Source organism: Strix uralensis, chromosome 1, assembly GCF_047716275.1.
Source record: "Strix uralensis isolate ZFMK-TIS-50842 chromosome 1, bStrUra1, whole genome shotgun sequence".
In the NCBI taxonomy this organism is placed as follows: Eukaryota; Metazoa; Chordata; class Aves; order Strigiformes; family Strigidae; genus Strix; species Strix uralensis.
Genome location: NC_133972.1, coordinates 56,676,359 through 56,694,770, shown reverse-complemented (window position 1 = coordinate 56,694,770; position 18,412 = coordinate 56,676,359). Strand labels below are relative to the sequence as shown.

At 36.0% G+C, this 18,412-nt stretch overlaps 1 protein-coding gene across 8 annotated transcripts in view; it reads left to right on the top strand.

Moving 5' to 3' along the window:
- Nucleotides 1-18,412, top strand: part of CUL2 (cullin 2) — a 52,923-nt gene that overhangs the window by 8,358 nt on the left and 26,153 nt on the right. For 5 of the 8 annotated variants that reach the window (XM_074867710.1, XM_074867720.1, XM_074867750.1 and 2 more), the window contains exons 3-6: nt 1,775-1,877; nt 3,935-4,029; nt 11,286-11,391; nt 16,182-16,264. In XM_074867710.1, the coding sequence (XP_074723811.1) occupies nt 1,775-1,877; nt 3,935-4,029; nt 11,286-11,391; nt 16,182-16,264 (387 nt within the window). Of the gene's footprint in view, nt 1-1,749; nt 1,878-3,934; nt 4,030-11,285; nt 11,392-16,181; nt 16,265-18,412 lie in introns of all 8 variants that reach the window. The other 3 variants (XM_074867770.1, XM_074867759.1, XM_074867740.1) reach the window with 2 other exon arrangements.

Sequence of the window (18,412 nt, the reverse complement as noted above, 5' to 3'; positions counted from 1 at the left end):
AGTTGCTCTTGTAGCAGAGATCCATAATAGTTTTGGTGATGCAGATAGTGTAGTTGTGGATCTAAAGAAAAAAAAAAGTCCCCTTTGCTTGTGAGTAGCTTGCAAAGACTGCTAATTCTGGAATTTACTCTCTCAGAAATGTTTTATTTGCGTAGTGAAGAGACCTGTGGTCTGAATGAAATTGAGGATGTGTTCGACTACGGACCATCCTTAGACTGACAAAACTTGTTTGGGGGTGGAAATCTCTAAAAAAAACCCCACAATTGCTCTTTACAATCTGTTTAAGAAAATCTTTCATTCTTTACTACTAATTTAATACTTTGTTTTGGTATTTTGTAGGGGATAACTTTGTAAGTTGGTGTAATGTAATGCTAGCTACTGTTACAAAGCAGTGAGTGAATATTGCCTGTTTTGTTTGTTGGTCTTTCCATTAATGCTTCTTGCCATTCCAAGGAGAATTCTGGTAAAGATGATCTATATGATTGAAATAGCTGTACTTGAGATTAGACTCTGATTAAGCTCTCAGAGTTTCCAGTTGCCAACTAAAGGCTTTTTCCATTTAATTGTCCTACATCAGTAACTTCTCTGTTTTGAGGACTACTTCTATACAAAAAACGAAACATGCTTTTGGGAAAAACTGTGTGATGAAAGCTTGATGCTGTTCTGTAGACTAAGCAGGTGACCTGTCAGTTGTCCTTACATCTTCTACCTCCCCTTACACAGGAATGTGTAGACTAGAGGAAAGCGGATCTCTTGTCTTCTCTTAAAGAGTTTATCTTAAAAAGTAACCTATACTGAATCATTATTTCTACCATGGCTGGTTTTATAAAATGCCTAGACTTAGTGGAGAAGCACGATGTTCTTAAATAATTTTTGCAGAACTAGTTTATTTCCCACAGTTGTTCACCTGAAGCTTGACTTAATCCTCACTTGACTTTTCTGAAAGCAAAGTTCTTAATCATAAATTCTTTTCCTGACAAAGTATGAAGTGACTTTTTTTAAACTTGATACAAACCTTACAAACCAAAGGTGTAGCTGTGCAAGATACTTCAGGGACAAAACCACCTTAAGGGGTTTAATTGTGTGCTGCTGCCCATTTAAGTGAGCTTGTGTGTGACTGTGATCTAAACAGGATTACTGAAATGATATAATGGTTAAAAATAAAACAAAGGTTTTTGGATCCACACCACCATTGTGATGACTTAATTTCCAGTGTTCCACAAAATTGTTTTACCTGTGGAGTTGGGGGGAATATGCAGGGGCAGTAAATTGTTTTGGATCTTGGGGAGGAAAACTTGAAGTCGGCTTCACCTCATCTTTGCTCTGCTCTATACTTGGTTAATCACATTCTTAACCGAATTAGTGTTTCTTTCTGTTACTAGAAAAGAGTCTCAATTTCACACTGTCTGCAGATACTGGAGGAAGAATTTTGGATGAAAGCTGATTTTTCACTTTGAGATTATTCATAGAAGTCAACTAAGTGGTAGAAGCCATGTCAACATGGGGCTACCAGAAATTCCAGGATCTCAGTTTTAACATTCCCTCACCTTCCACCACTTTAAGTTTATTATTGACATAGAAAACAGATTCTTCACAAACCTTTACACTAATTTCAAAAAATGATCTATTTTATCTTTTGTGCTCAACTGTAAAAACCAAAACAAAAAATCAATCTAAAATGCATGTGTGGGAGAAAAAAAGGTTCTGTAAATCTTAAATTTTGTTGATACGCTTTCACCCTTTAATCAGATACAAACCTTGACTCTGAGTCCAGAGACATTTACGCTTTGTGTGTGGCCTATCCTGAACCTCTTGGAGAGAGACTTTATACTGAGACTAAAATTTTTTTGGAAAATCATGTACGCCATTTGCACAAGGTAACCTATACAGTTACTGATATACATGTAGGTGTTGTTTATCCTTTTTTTACTTTAAGGAGGGGTTTTGTTGGTTTGTGTGTATGAAGGTATGCAGATTTTGTGAGGCTGAATCACAGAGGACAGAGTTCCAGAGACAGAACATATATATATATATATATGTATCTAGGTAACATGTATATCACGCAGCACAGTGTGGACAGCTGTATAGATATCTGTCTATATGCAACACAAAAGAAAGAACTTTCTTTTTAAGCCAACAACTATGGTTTATATAAAATATTAATTGTTGGCTTGAAAAGTAAGCTCTTTTCTGTTGAATGCTTATAATCAAGTTACAGAAATGTCTTCATTTTCCAAATGTGCTATAGTTTGTTATTAGTCTTCTGTCACAGCATAGAAGTGTCCACTTTTTGCCTACTTTTTGCCTAGTTTTTGTCTATTACTGTTTTGGAAACTGATTTTATATACCCTACTAAAAACTTTGAAAATATGTGGGAAATAAAATTACATAAATGCTTGGGAGGGGAGGAAGTAATTACATTATTTATTATGACAAATAACAATACTTGTATACCTATATAGCTGTGAATTAACTTCTGTCTTATCAGCTAAGATGCCTTATTTCAACAGAATCATGATTGATCATGTCCAATATATAAGATAGTGAACAGCGTCTCCTTGTATTTCAGTAAAAAGAGAAGTAGATTTAAAGATGTCCGCCTGCCTTTGGTGTCTGCATAGGAAATGAAGAATTGCAAATTCTGGATAGTACTGCTAAATAGCTTGATGCTATTTTTTTGAGCTGAGATACCTGTGTATTTGACAAGATAGATGGGGTATCTTAATGGGTAGTTCCACTGGTTGCAGAGAGGGTACCTCTGACACTTTGGTAGACTAAATCAGTTTGCTAAACTGGCAGACAACTCAGCCAAAAAAGTTCTTCCTCATTTATTTAGTGAGCTGAATGAGCTCACTTAAGATAATCAGGCAGGTGCCAGCACAGTAGAAGCTGTGGGAAGTAGCAGAAAGCGTACATCCGTTTTTTTAAATAGGCTATCCACCATTTGTCTTTGAAATAATGTTGGAAAACCTTCACAAAATTCATACTGCAGAGGAAAGCACTTTCAATTCTGTTTTGTCTGCTAGCTTTCCTCTTTTACATTATTTTTGCATAGGCTTCTTTGCTGCTTGAGCCAAAGTTTAGAATTACATACTGTAGAGAGAATTATAGTTGAATTCCTAGGATCTCATCCTCCTTCACAAATCATACTAATTTGTTTAAATTGTTGAACTTACTCCTTTGAAGTATTGAATATATTTTGAGAAATTCAGTTCATCAGCAACTTCTTAGATGATAGTTTGCTTAAATTCCAAAAGATTTGCGTCTAGATTTACAAAACTTAAGACATGTTTAAGTTTGCACAATTCAGTACATCAGCAACTTCTTGGATGATAATTTGCTTAAATTCAAAAGATTTGCATCTAGATTGTCTAGATTTACAAAATTTAAGACGTGTTTAAGTTTGCACATATCTACGCTTTGTTAAGCTTGTTTTATTCCAGGATTCTTGGTAAGTATAAGGGCTTGTCTAACCAGTAAGGCATACTGATTTTAAACAGTTACAGTTAGGCAACTCCTCCAGTGTACGTGTGGCTGCATGAACTTAAAATTGATCTGTGTCAGTGGGGGAATAGTTATGTGAGTTATCCCACCAGTATGATGTCAGAATATGAACCATGCTTATTCAAGCAAATACTTCTGTAAAGATGAATAGAAAAGAATACATCATAGAGACTGTTCTTTTTAAATGCAAAATAAAACAACTTCAAGTGTTGTAGCTGGTTTACCAAAACTTCCTGGAATGAATATTTGTTAGTTTTCTGGTCATTGCAACAATGTTATTTTTAGACTGGTTAAAGTTTTAGGTGTGGTCTTAATTTTGAATCTGTGATTGTTGTTCCAAAATTAGAAGCCTGTTACAACTTTCTATGTGTTCTCTTTTCATACTGATTTTAGCTGGGGGGGTGGGGTGGGGGGGTGTCTTCCTTCACAGAGAGTTCTGGAAGCTGAAGAACAAGTACTGGTTATGTATCACAGATACTGGGAAGAGTATAGCAAAGGGGCAGACTATATGGACTGTTTATACAGGTAAGCTTTGCAAATGAGTTGTTAAACTTTTGAAATTATTACAGTGATCTGCAGTTTAAGTCCAAGAATGTTGCTTAAGGAGACCCGTTGCTGAATATGCTCCAGGTCAGTTTTGGAGAGAATATAGTTATGGTAGCAGAACGTGAGAAAAAAGGAATAATGCTTCAACAGGTTGCCACTGAAGTAGTTGCCTAAGATGATTCCTACTACTCTTTCATAGTAATATATTCTACCTCTGTTGTTTCTGATGTTGCAGTGCCAAATATGTTGGTGCTAATGAACCCTGCAGTGACATAGCTCATGATTTTAGGTGTTCTTCTACAAGAATGGCATTGTACTGAAGTGTATGGTTTGAAGCAGAATGGCTTATTTCAGAGCTTAGTCACATACCTTGGCAAAAACACAGCTGTCTCTTCTAGAATAGCTTTTCAGACAAGGCTGTGTACTCTTTGTGTCTTTTCTTTTCAGGTGAATGCTTGAGCTGCAGGGATTGGAGAGAGTGAAAATTCTGCCTTGTTTCTTTTCTGAGAACTTCAGAAACTAATAGACTGTAGACAGGCAACCAATTTTACCTTTTTTTTTCAGTAGATTACAGCCAAGTCTACAAATAAAAACGCAACTAACCCCTGATATTTTTGTACTTCTACTGTTTCCTGAATTGCAAGTGTGTTTTGTTGCTACTAGTGATAGCTTAAGCATTAAAACTCACGCATTCATGAGTTGCTAGAATTACAATTGTATTGAGATGGCTTTGGATTTACGAGGATTTGGATTTTCATTCCACTCTGACTGTAGGTTGAACGTTCTAGTGTCCATTATGCAGATAAATATAAGTTATGAGGCATTGTTAATATTATACTTACTTGATGGTATGATATGAGGATTTACAAAGCATTTCAAGACCTTTGCTATTATGTTAGGAGATGTACATGTGATCTTGTAGAATCTAATAAATTACCTCTAGCAGACTGGGAACAAATGTGATGGAGTCTATCTTGGGCTTGCAAACTTTAGTTCCAGAACGTGTTACTGACTTAACTGGAGAGTTGATATGGGGGGGTGGGAATCCTATTTAATGTGTATGAATCTCACTGATTCTGCTTTGTGTAACAGTTTTTCTGAATGCTGGAGTGCTTCTGGTCCTAAACCAACAAAAAAATACTTCTTTAGCGGTCTGAACGTGATTTTTCTGTTTTACTTTTAAACAAGCTAGGGCATTTTCTTTCCAGACAGTTGTTATGCACAGGAACCAACCTGTCATATATATAAGCTCAGTAGAGTGGTATTCATGTATCGGTGAAGGCAAGTTCTTAAACTATGAAGTTATTTATTTCACGCCAGCTCTGCCCATTCTAACTCTTCTTCCTGCTTTGCATATGGTGTTTTGGTCCAGAAAATGTACTTTTTAGATGTTCTGTTGGAAACAATTTTACCTCAAAGTTATCTACTCTGTGTAGAAATTCTGAATTTTGTCATATACTGTCTTGTAAAAGTCTCTAAAGGGTATGACTTTATGAAAGTATGATTTCTCTTCAATAATAAAACATACATTGTAATGGGAACTAAAAGACCCTCTCGCATGAAGGCAAGAAATAATTCAGTGCTTGATTAGTAGAGTCATGACTTTTATGCACTAGAAATACTTCATTAAGTGTTATGTTACTGTTTTGGTTTTTTAAGAGAACATTTTGGGTGGAAGTACTTATGAAGTCCATAAGAAGATACTCTGGTTTTTATAAAGCAGTTGGAGTTCTTTTCTTACTTGCACACCTGGTCTCAAAAGTAGTATTATAAATTAGTTGACTCTGTTGTATCCCATGATCTAATTTGTATAATTCTTCCAGCAATGAAAACCAATTAATCTTTGCAGCTGGAAATGTTATTTTAAAATGGATTCCTTTAAAATTTCAATAGGTTCGCACCTCTGCTTCTTGAAATACTACTAAAATGTGAGACCCTTGACTTTTGAGCAAAATTCATAAAATGCGAGACCAATCATGTGACTGGCAACGTAGTCAAATGTTTTCTTTCTTTAATGTTGGTTTTATTTTGTTTTTTTCACCCAACCCCCTGGGTGCATTTTGCTAGGAAAATAAATTTGGATTCAGTTTGAAAACTAAAATCCCATACATGCTTGACTAAACCAAGCTGATAAAACTGATGGAATAAGGAACAATTCATGTTAAATAAATTTCTTCAGTTGTTTTTGTTAGTTCTAGTGATAAACATAATAGATGAAAACAAAAACGATGCAGGACATTGGGGCTTATCAGTGTCTTGGTGCTGTAACTTTTCATAGGTAATTGTACTTGTAAAAAAAAAAAGTATATCTGTTTTGTGTACCTTTATTTCAGGTAACGAGGGTTTACTTATCCAGCAAATGAAAAAAATTAGTAATTTCAATTAATTTCAAACACAGCTAGAGTTTTAAAATCTGCTCTTAATAAAATCCTGAAAACTAAACACACGTAGTACAGCTTTTGCTTTGTTCTGTTTTGTCTTTTCTTTTTTAAACGCTTGTAATAATACCAGTTTATTAATCTATAGTAATTTTTAGTTCTTTAGGCTAATCTTAGTTCTCTTTGTACTTTTGTGAGACATCTTCCATCCCTTCCAGGATTAAATTTCAGCCAGTTTTGTCACGATAGGAATAATTTGTATTCTGATTCTAAGCATAATATCATAGTAACCTATAACACAGTTCAAACTGATATTAGTCCCAGTCCCCTTCTAATTTTTTTCAGAATTAAGAAGCTGTTGTTCTTAATCTTGCTTAATCATTATGTAACGTAATATGGGGAAGATTTAAACAAATAAGTCCCATCAACATTTGAAACCTAACATTAATAATATTTTTCTATTGAAACTTCTTCCACTGAAGGAACTGCCTTCATTTTAGTCCATAGAATTTGGTAGACCTGGAAGGTTTACTTCTGCATCAGATATTTATTATTGGTCTTATCATTTTGATATGGCTGTTGGATTCATATTTTAGCATCTGCAGTGCTTTGTCATAATGAAATGGCTTTTATTTATTAGCTAATTCTCAAATTGTGGTAGATGACTTTAACCCTATTTTACAGATCTGTGAACCAGTGAGTACTTCATCTGTGCTTAAAAGTGAATCAGAACAGATACTGGATTATGAAAATTTCCAGTGCTGAGCACTTTTATGTGTACAGTACTAGACACATTAGAGCATTATGCTTGTGTAAAGCACAGTGGTTCTACTGCTTTTAGTATAGCTCTTGAGAAGTCATGTTTTCATTAAAACATTTAAAAAAAAAAAAAAGTAGGTGTGAACTAACTTCTGAAGGTGATCCATTTCAACCTTATGCTCAGAGTAGAGGCTAGCTTCAAGGTTAAACCAGCTTGCTTAAGACTTTTTTTGAGTCACATTCTGAGCTCCTTCAAGGACAGAGATTTTGCTGCCTTTATGAGCAACCTATTTTAGTGCTTGATTACTCATTCTAAAAAATTTTCCTGTATGTCTTTTTGGAATTTGTCATGCTACAACTTGTGTCCTATTGCTTCTTGTCTTTTCTCTGTGCTCCTCTGAGAAGAGTTGATCTTACATGTCTCATGCTCTGCACCCTAGCTATTTCAGTGAGCTTTCTCTGTACTCTTTTTGTACACATTTGCTCAGATTTGTTGTATTTGGGTACTCAAAAGTGGTCATAATATTTCAGGTATGTCCTCACAAGTGCTGAGGGAACAATCACCTCCCTCCACTTGCTGGTACACTCTCACTAATGCAGCCAAGGAGGTGGTTGGTTCACTGTCAGCTCCACAAGACAACTGCTGACTTAGTATGCACCCATGAGGAACTCTGTTCATAACTGGTCCCTGTACAGATTTAACACTGCTAACCATATGAATGCACATGGAAATCACTGAAAACATTAATACAATTGCTAATTCCTGTTATACAGTAATGTACCCATTTATAACTTTGTCATGTGGTTGCGTATGCATTGTTGCTTGCAAAGCAATTTAATTGTGCGAGTGTTAGGTTGAAGAAAATCTTGAAAAACAAGCTAAATGCTTCTGAAAACTAACTGTAATAATTAGTCCTAGCTAATTAGTTATTTTTTTTTAATTGCCTCCTATACATCAGAACAGTGAATGGTATTGCCGCATAGGGTCTTTATCCATTTCTCTGCCCATGAGCACTTGCAGTGGCCTGTAAAAATCATTCACAGGGTTCTCTTGGTGCAAACTTCTGAAAACAATTTCCTCAGCACGTGGTCAGGTTTATTCCTGTATACTATTCTGCTAGACTTGGATGCCATTTTGAGGGCGGTGGAGAAAGAGTGGTTACTCGGAAGTTTCTTAGTTTGGAGACCTTTTAGAGGAGGAAAAACATCTGAATAGAAGGTGTCTACCCATTTTGCTTAATAAAGTATGGTACTTTCAGAAATGCATATAATCCGATGTGGTATTTTGTGGTCTCATTGTGAATCGACAAAGACTTAAAGAAGGTAAATTCTTTTGGGTTTATCATGGAGGACATAAGAAAATAACTGAGAGCTGACTTGAGACAGGTATGCTCTTAGGTTTATTACATTCAAGCTAAATTTCACAATGTCTATTTTGCCAATGCTAATATTTGTTTCTTATCCAGAAGTACGTAATTCAAACTACTAAAACCAAATAAAACTTTAAGAGAAAAAAACATACATCTAATATGACAAAGCATTGCAAAGTTTGTCCTCAAGGACACTGAGATTGCTTTGGGAATATGGTCACTGTGTCTAGAATAGTAATCTGTGGTTAGAGTATTGTCCTTGGTTGATCTAAAAGTACCAAATAACATGAAAGTTACCAGGTAACCTCTCCCAGTAATTATCTACTCATCTAATTGTTAAATTAGTTATTGCAGGTTTGGGGTTTTTTTGCTAAATTCCTTGTAAAAGAACTTATCCTTTTATTTTGCTGAATTAACAAATCCTTTATATCTGAAAAAAATTACCCACCAAAATATTCATGTACCAGACATTTTCCTGATACTGTTAATTTAGATGGGACACTGTCTTTCAGTATTCCACTCTAAAGCAGATATTTCTTTTGAGTAATCCTTGTAACATTCCTCTAAATTCCAAACTTCTAAATTTCTTTATGGAGTAGAAGCTTGATAGGTGTGTTTTTGAGGTTTGGGTACCAAAAGGTATATTGCTTTACTAATACCATGAAAGGAAACAAACCTCAATTTTCTCATCTTGTTTGCCATTTTCCTCATCAGATAGTAAAGCGTGAGCCTGCACAGGCGCACTCTCAAGTAATTGGGCCTGAGCTGTGTGATCAGGTATTTCAAATTTTCACCTGTAAGTTTTATCTCAACAGTAGCAAGAGTCTATGGGTAATTTCTGGTATTATCAATTCATGCCCAGACCTTATCTCCACAGTAAGTTACAGGTGAACCTTATGGACTGTCTTCTAAAAGTAAGAAATAGAGACGAAGCACTTAAGGTGAAAAATGGTTTATGACATCAGTGGAGAAGTTGATTTGAGATTATACTATTTGCACATACTTTGCAGTTATTTGCTTCTGCTTGATTCTGGAAGTTGATGGTAGAAGTAGGTGAAGGGGAGAGGAAATGCGTGCAAATTTGGCTTTGGTTTTGAGGCAGAGTGTGGTGACACTCTTGCCATGAGTGGTTCTGCCTGCCCGCTTCTTGCCACCTCCTTTTTGCTTGAGTCAGGTAGGTCTTTGCACTGGTACCTGATCTAGGTTAAACTTGTTTATTTACTTGTGACTCCATTAGTTTTAAGATGGATCAGTTACCCAGTCTGGGTTTGTTGAGAAGGCATGTACTGATGGAAGAGAGAGGGTGTGAATGAGGAGAGCATAGGGCTTTCCTTTTTAGCAAGCTTAACAGGAAAAAGCAGAATGACAGCTGCTGGCTTTGTTCACATGACAGGGGGTGGGAAATATCATCAAGGAGCATGCCTGCTTAAGGCTTGGGTTCCAACTATTCTGGATGTCTACACAAGTTTTATATGAAATGGCGGGCCTGTAGCCTTCTACACAGACTTGCATTTGCAATTTATGATGATTATTGATGGTAGCAGAGCAGTTTACAGTACTGTATAAGACCCTGGAGTATGAAAGTAGTTTAGGCCAGTATTCCAGTTTGTCACCACTGCACTACCACAAGCCTTCCTTCTTTGGACTCTGTGTTGTCCTAAATCTTTCAAGTTCACAGGTTTCCATAGTGTGTTTCTCTTCTTTGCTTGTCATTTGCCTTCTTGCACAAAGTCTTCAGACATCATTTGTCTGGTGCAGCCCCAGAAGCTTGAGTCTCTTTAAGTGCTTCAGTAATCTGTCTCTCTTCAGTGTCTGAAACTGGGCGTCTCAAAACTGCTAGTTGGATCAGAATTTTTTAAAAAACCCCCAAACTTGGTTACCTCATTTAAGCACTAACAAATAAGTGTAGTTATGAAAGATATTAGGTTTTTTTCCCAGTTATCTGGGAAAGAGAAGGAGAATGGTTCAGTTTAAAAATGTTATTGCATTCTTTAAAGGGAATACTGAGAATTAAGAGAATTATCAGGTCTTGTGCAGAAACCATTTTCTGTTCTTTATAAAAACTATGCATAAAATAGTAAATACTAAAAAAAGTATATATGACATTTCTTCTTCATAAGTGTTAATTAAAATAATTTCTGCAAATTCTTCTTATCTTTGAAATTTGTAATACAGCTGTTTGCTAGTTATCATGACCTGAGTAAGGGATCATAACTGACAAAAATTGGCCCCATAAAAGTTGACACTGTTTTTGTGTTTTGGTTTGAGAGAAATGCAAAATAATAAACAGTACAGATAGAGGAAAGTACATTTTACTTAAAAAATATCTGATACTCAGGAATGTTTTTAGGTCATTAGAAATAAACTATCACTCTAATGCTAGTCAACTGCTCAGAATTTAGGCAGTTATTTTGCATCTACATTTATGAGTAATAGGGCAGTGTTTGTTGAAAGGTTGGATTCTTACACAAGTATATTGCACACCAAGAAAATACTGACAGTATATCAGGCTGCTGTTTAATATCTTGGTTACTAACACTACTGTTTTAATAGGATGTAAAGTCTTTTAAATTGCAGTCATTTATATTTTAATAATTTCCTACAGATAGCAATGGCATTGGTTAAAAGAGGTTTTGTGATGTGGAAGACATTCCACAATTCCAAATTTATTTTAAAAAAAAAAGCTTAACTTTTGCCTGTTTTGATTAGAATATCTTTATTTCTATAGGTACCTCAACACACAGTTTATTAAGAAGAACAAATTGACCGAAGCTGATCTTCAGTATGGTTATGGAGGGGTGGATATGAATGAACCATTGATGGAAATAGGAGAGGTAGGTATCTCTGAAAGTAAGAGTGGATATAAACTATATTCAGAAGTGCTGCAAGTTCAGCTTTGTCCTTTTAAAATTTTGACATTTTGGTGTCACAGAATCTGAGCAGTTAAATATGGTAGAAGATGTGAGCACTGAATCCCTTGTAAAATGAGATTACAGTTTTGATGTAGAAAAGTATAGTGACCTAGGGGGGAAAAAAGCAAATATGAAAACTATTGGAGAACTTCAGTTTAAAATGCGATAATAGATACTGCTTTGTAAAACAACCTTGCTTTATTAAGTGACACTACTATCTAGAAAATATTTTGAAGAATGAAAATTTGGTTTTCAAAACACTTGAAATATTACTTTTAGGCTTCTATTTCTTAATGTCACAAAGTGTAATAGCTTTTTTTGAGAGTAGTCTTCTGTACATCTTGTTTTCTAATGCAAGCTGTTTCCTACTTCTACTGTAGCAGCTTGGATAGGCATTTTGAAAGAAAAAGTAACCATTCTGTACACAAAAATATGATGTAGGAAGGGCTTATCTTTAAAGAAAAGGTAATTCAGGACAAGCACAAGGGTTTTGACACAGTTACTAATGTAAGTTGGAGAGGCTGAGAGTAATTTTTAAATGCCTATAAAATGAAAAAAATTGTCATCAGTAGGACTACCTTCTGAAATACCACCCTGTGCACTTCAGCTATGCAGAAGTGAAGTATATATAATTTCTGTCACTTCATGGCTACTCTTACCATGAAATACAAGAAAATAAAACAAAAAGACAATTTTACCATTAAAAAAAATTTACATTTACATTTACCATTAAAAAATCTTTACATTTTTTTGAAACAAACTTTCAGTATGTCTTTTAAAGATTTTTGAAAACACCTTTTCAGTCTGAATCAGAACTGAAATTTTGAATACAGTTGGGTATAAACTTTTCTTTTGAATGCTTGTCTGTGTATCTGTTTGCTTTCTGTCTGCTAGCTGTAGAATGAAATTTATTCTGTCATCATCTGTAGGGGCGTATTGATTTTTTTCCTTTCCTCTACATTTGCCTTTTTCTCTAAAAGAGAAGAGAACACGTCTCTTCTGGTTTGGAAAGCTAGAGAAAATGCTTTTTTTTTTTCTCTTGATCAGAACTTGACCTGTCAATGATTACTGTTCTAGCCCTTTGATTTCATTGTTTTAAGTAGGAGATCTCTGCTGCCTTTAGTTAAGAGTAAGGAGAGATTGTGATGCATGAAGAAGCATCCTTTGTGCTTCTGACCCAGCTACCCAGCTGATGAAGACTGTACTGCCAGTTGAAATTGCTAATCCTCTGACAGGTTGGGTGTGGGCTGAAAAAACCACCAGAAGCATTATATACTTTAAGTCAAGGCAATTTAGAGAAGGAAATTCTTCTCTTGTCTGCCTCTGCTGTCACCAAGGCTTGCTAATCGGTGACATCTGTAAAGGATTATCAGAGCTTGGAAGTGCATATTGCTGCACTGTTTGTGGTATCTTCAAAATGGCATAAGTGTTATTCCTTATTTCCTCAGACTGAGATGTAGCTGACTCTGTTCCCATGATTGTTGGAGGTAGTCCTTAGCTCTGTGTGAATGACTGTGAGTTCAGCTGCTTTGGGGGCTGGGAATGGGGCTGGGAATAGGTCTGGGCTTGTTCTTGGGGCTGGGTGTTGCTGATGTATTAATGAATTCTCCCTCCATTTCAGTGTGCTACTCCATTCTGAGATATCATCCAAAGGATAGTGGCAACTTCTGTCCATAACTTTCTGCCCTAGGATGTGTTTACCAAACTAGAGCAAACAGCAGACCTGATAATTCAGCTTTTTTTGAGTATTCCATTTTCCTTGTGTTTGTGGAATCATAAGCAAGGCAGAAGGACAATGACGCACACTTTTCTTCAGTCTTCTCAGCAGTTGTTCCTAGGATGGTACACCCCTAGCTCAGCATTTGGGCAGATTAGGGGGAGGGTTGAGATTCTTAAACTGTAGCTGGCAGCCTTTGGTTTTTGATGAAGATGTTCAGATGATGATGTCTGGAATTCTACTAATGAGTTTTTCATCATCTCACTCCCCAAGACTCCTTCCATTTCTCTTTATCAAATACTGTCTTTGCAATCTGTCGTAGTGGGAGGTAAATCTTGGATCTTGAGGCAGTAAAGTTCATTACTGCTGTAGAATTAGGTTTATGGCAGTTGCTCCTTTGCCCTGAAAAGAAATGGAGACTTGAGTCAAGTAGTTTAATGCATTAAATTGCAGCACTGTTTTTGGTGAATTCATTGCCCCAGAAATAAAAGTAGTTCGCATTTCTTGACCTAAGACACTCGTGAAGTTTATCAAGTCTTTGTTCTGAAAGCATTTTCTCTTTCATTATACTTCCTGTTTAGGATTCTCTTTTATTCTTTGGATTGTACTAGAGGCTTTGACAAAAGTCTTTATTTCAGTTGTTCATTGCTTTAGAATGGAAGGAATTATCATTTATCCCTTGCTAGATGACTGAGATGATCTGTCCTTTATCTACCCAAGAGCAAACATGCTTATTTTATATATAGTTCTCCTCAGTTGCAGCATGAAGTTACAGAAATAATACCAAGTATTTGTGGAAGCAGAACTGTACTCTTTATGTACTGAAGTTTCTGTCTCAGTGTGCTAATGAAACTTTGGGAGCTTTTCAGTAATCTTAAACGAGTACATGCTTGCTTAGCTCTTCTGGAGTGTGTAACAGTACAAGATACTGGAGGTGCATATGTAATGTTTATGGGCATGGCTTCAAACAGTTTATCATCCTGATAAATGTTCCAGACATTAGTAATTGTTGTACTAGGAAAAATACAGGATGAGATCAGTTGTTGAAAATAGTTTGTTAGTGCTTGCAAGAGATTTTTTCTGTCCGTATGTTATGAATGCATGGTGAAGGATACTGCTTTTGGGAGTTGAGCTCCAACACCAATTTCAGACATCTGAGTTTTCAATGACTCGATGGGAGCCCTGAGCTAGAAGGTAATTAAGATGTGCCTTCTATTTTTTTTTTTACCCCATCATGGGGCAACAGATTCTGGGAAACAGAGGAAACTGCCATGTTCTGTATTGTCTGTTTAGGTGGAGAAGTGAGATCAGTCCCTCTCTTCAAAGAGAAGAAAGTCTCTTGAACCAATACATGAAATTGCTAGATTGACCTGCATCTAGTTTACTTGACAAGAAAATTCCAATAGGCAAGTTGAAGCTGTTTCAAATTGTTAAATCAGATGTGAGAAGGACCATGCTAGAGACCACACTGCAGAATAGTTACTTGAGGTTGTCCCCTTCACTTTTTAGTCACAAAACATGTTAGTCTTGCCTTTTTCTCCAGAACTAGCTTCTTTCAGCATTCTGTGCTGGATGAGTTCCTGATGTCTTAGGGAAACTTCTCCTCTAACTGTTCTGCTACTACTCTTCACAAGGCAAGACAGTGAAAATCACTCCTAATACAACTTTGATTTCAAAACGTTATCTGTCTTTTGATTTATAAGCAAACCATTACCTCATCTTTGAACCTGCTTATGATGCAGCAGGGTCAGCTTTGCCCCTCAGACTTCTGTACCCTGTATAACACAGTGGGTGCTGGATAGCTGTGATAGAGCAAATTCCTTTGTCTGCTCTTTAAAAGGAAGATTTATTTCACAAAGTGGGTCAGATTGGATACCTAGTTGATAGCTAGATGCCTGCTTTCAGTTAAGACATACCTGATCAGTATTTAATTTTTACAGCTGAGGACCTGTTAACTATGTGAAAGCTTTCTTAGCAGCAATATTCCCTCTGTCCTCACTGATTTTGGTAATTTCACTTCCCCAGTCTACTGCTCACTGGTAGGTGTTTTTAGACATCTCGGATGTGTGGGGGTATTTGCCCATATGCGGGATCACATACCCTCTGGGCTTTAAATCTGATTTTGACTTAAGTGTAAAAACTCCTCTGAATGATTGCAGTTGTGTTTTTAAAAATGGTATGGTTTGGGAGCAATTACTTCACCCACAAGAATTTGAGATATTTGAGTCCCTTTGACTGATCCTCCTAATGATATATTAGGAACAGGGTGACCTATCCCTAATAGGAAGGTGATTTGAATTCCATTTAAGGCAAATATTAGCTTGCTAGTGACTTTGCTTAAGCTATGTGAATCTTGGTTTGGAGATGCTCTCTGTGTGTTGGGTATAAGGGTTCTCTATCTTTGACTCTGACCTCTGACAAATTGGCCAAGAGACATTCTGCTTGTCAGCTGAGGGTTATTTTGCTATCATTTTTAGAAATACCTGTGTCTGTATACATTCAAACACTTCAGGTAGAAAGGCATGTTACTTACGTATTACTGTGCAGATGTTTTGTTATATGTACACTCAAAACCTGCTCTCATAACCAACTTATTTAGGGCCCTTAGATGCATTTGAGAATCCTTGATAGTGTGGAACCAAGGAATAAATCAGTCCTATTAGATGTGTAGGAAGAATGCAGACTGGGAAGCACGCACTCAGAAACTGCCTGACTAGAAATTCTGTGTGTGACACTGCTAGTGTACAGACCTGTATGATCTTCGTCCAAATGCAGTCAGATGTTCTAGAAGAAAAATGCTAAGATAATATGTTAACATATTGACAAATTGTGTGTGTCTGGGAGGTAAACAGTTTAAAAGGAGAAAGAAGAGGGTATCTAGCAATTTAATTTTTAAAATCCTGAGTGGGGAATTGCATCATCTTTGGTATTGTTTTGGCGGTGTTTTTTGTATTTTTTTTTTTAATTGCTGTAAACTTGTGTTATGTCCTGACAGCTAGCTCTTGATATGTGGAGAAAATTAATGATTGAGCCACTGCAGACCATCCTTATTCGTATGCTCCTCCGAGAAATAAAGAAGTGAGTGCTTGATTATTTTTTGCTTTTACACAATGTGGGGGTATTGCACTTTTACTTTGAAATGTCTGGGGACTTGACCAAATTTTTTTTTTTAAATAGCTTCTTACCTAATGATGTTCTATCAGTTTTTGTCATTGTAGCTACATATTTGTGGTTTGCATGTGTAGAAAAACTCTGAAAATAAATTAGTTAATTCACTGTAACCTGAGGGTAGTGATCTTTCCTGTTTCAGCAACCCTTCTTACCAGTGGGACCGGGGAGTAGTTGGAATAATTCTCCAGGTCTCATAGGGTGCCTTTTGCCTTTTTCTCCACCTGATGCTGACTGTTTATGGCTTCTGTGCTGTCAGTAAACTTAAGGACCAGGACTTATGCAAAGATTTGCTGAAGCCAGAAAAGCTATGTTGCTTTGCATGGGACCCAGAACAATTCTTGCTTATCTGCCAGGAAGACTAAGCATCTGGGTTTCTGTTGTTCAGATGAGTGACTTCACTTAACATTCTTGGTACTTTACTTGAATGAAATAGAAATAATTACCGTTTTGTGCTTTGAGGGAATTTACTATTTTATTTCTGAGTACTTTTGTTACTTTTAAACAAAGACCCTGGTAGTTACAGGGCTTGGAGCTTTTTAGGTTTTGATTTAAAACCTTTATACTATTTAACTCCTAAAGGATCTTTTTATTTATGAATAAACAGAAATTTTGAAATATACTAGAGACCTTGTGTGTAGTTGTAAGTTCCATCAGTTTCTACACTTTTACTACTGTTTAGGGTAGCTCTGGAGTTGCCTAATGCCTGGGGTTTTTTTAAGTGATTGCGTGCCTGACTCAGGTGACCAGGCTAGTGTAGGTAAACTGAGAGAATGAAGTGAATTGGCTGATTGAGGTTCCTTGGATGTGCAGTTGGTGAGAAAAAAGCTGTATTTATAAGGTAATAAAGACAAAAATTAATATTATATTTTATTTTTCCTTCTGGAATTGAATTTTTGATGACTAACTAACATGATGTCTCTCTCGGATGGTATTTCTGAAGCCAGGAAGTGTTTATTTGCTTTCAGCTGTTGAACCATGTTTCCTTTGTAACAAGTGCTAATACTGCTTTATCTGTATGTTTACTATAACAATTTATTTTTACTAAATGAAGATTCCCTAATTCATGATGAAGAAAATTCTGCTTTGTTACTTCAAGCACAGTAACACTGAAGACTCATTTTAGTCAATCTGTATATGCCACTGGTGGGTGGGAGTAGAAATCTGTGTTAAAACATTTTTTGTCTGATGCCTCTTCAGGTAAATACATACCATTACTTTTGAGACTGACTGCAGACCTTGCAAGGGTATTTAGAGTCTGTTACTGACTCTGTGGGGCGTTAGATCTTGAGACTGTAATAAGTTGACGTTATTTGTTATTAAATTATTTGGAAAGTTTTAAATAAAACTTGAATCATTGTCTCTAATGGTTGGGTCTGGATTTACCACCCCACCACCCCATTATTAAGGATTTTTCTGTGTGATCTCAAGTTAATTCAACTCTGTTTCTCAAAATATACATCTAATAATTTGTATTAAGTTTGTTATAGCCACTTTGTGATATGCAAATCATGTAATGAACTATATGAGAGAACTTCTTACTATAACTGTTCTTCCTGGTATCATGAAATGTAGGGCTTCCTATGGATATTCTGAGGATGGCCTTCGCATGTAACTATAGACTTGTTGCTCTTTGATATGTTTCCAGTGGTCAGTACAGTTTATAAGAAGCAATTTTAGAGACATTGCTGCAAACGACTGTTGAAGTCTTTTAGCATTGAGTTCAGCTATTCAGAGATTAAACAAGGTTTTTGAGGAAATTGGTATCAATAAGTTACATTTATCAGAGGTGCAAGAGTATGCATGGGAAGATTATTACCTAAAAATTTAATAAACTTACTAATACATGTATATACTTAGAAACTTCTCAGTTGGATGCCTTCTTAAGTGTAGTACTTAGGTGTCTGCATGGTTCAATTTATTAAAATGTTTTACAAAAAAAATTAAATAGATGGGACAGGGGAACTTCTTATAACGAGAAGATTTTGCATAGTATACAATGATATGCGGAGTTGATAATCAACATTGTAGTCAACTGCTTGCATATAAAAGTATGTT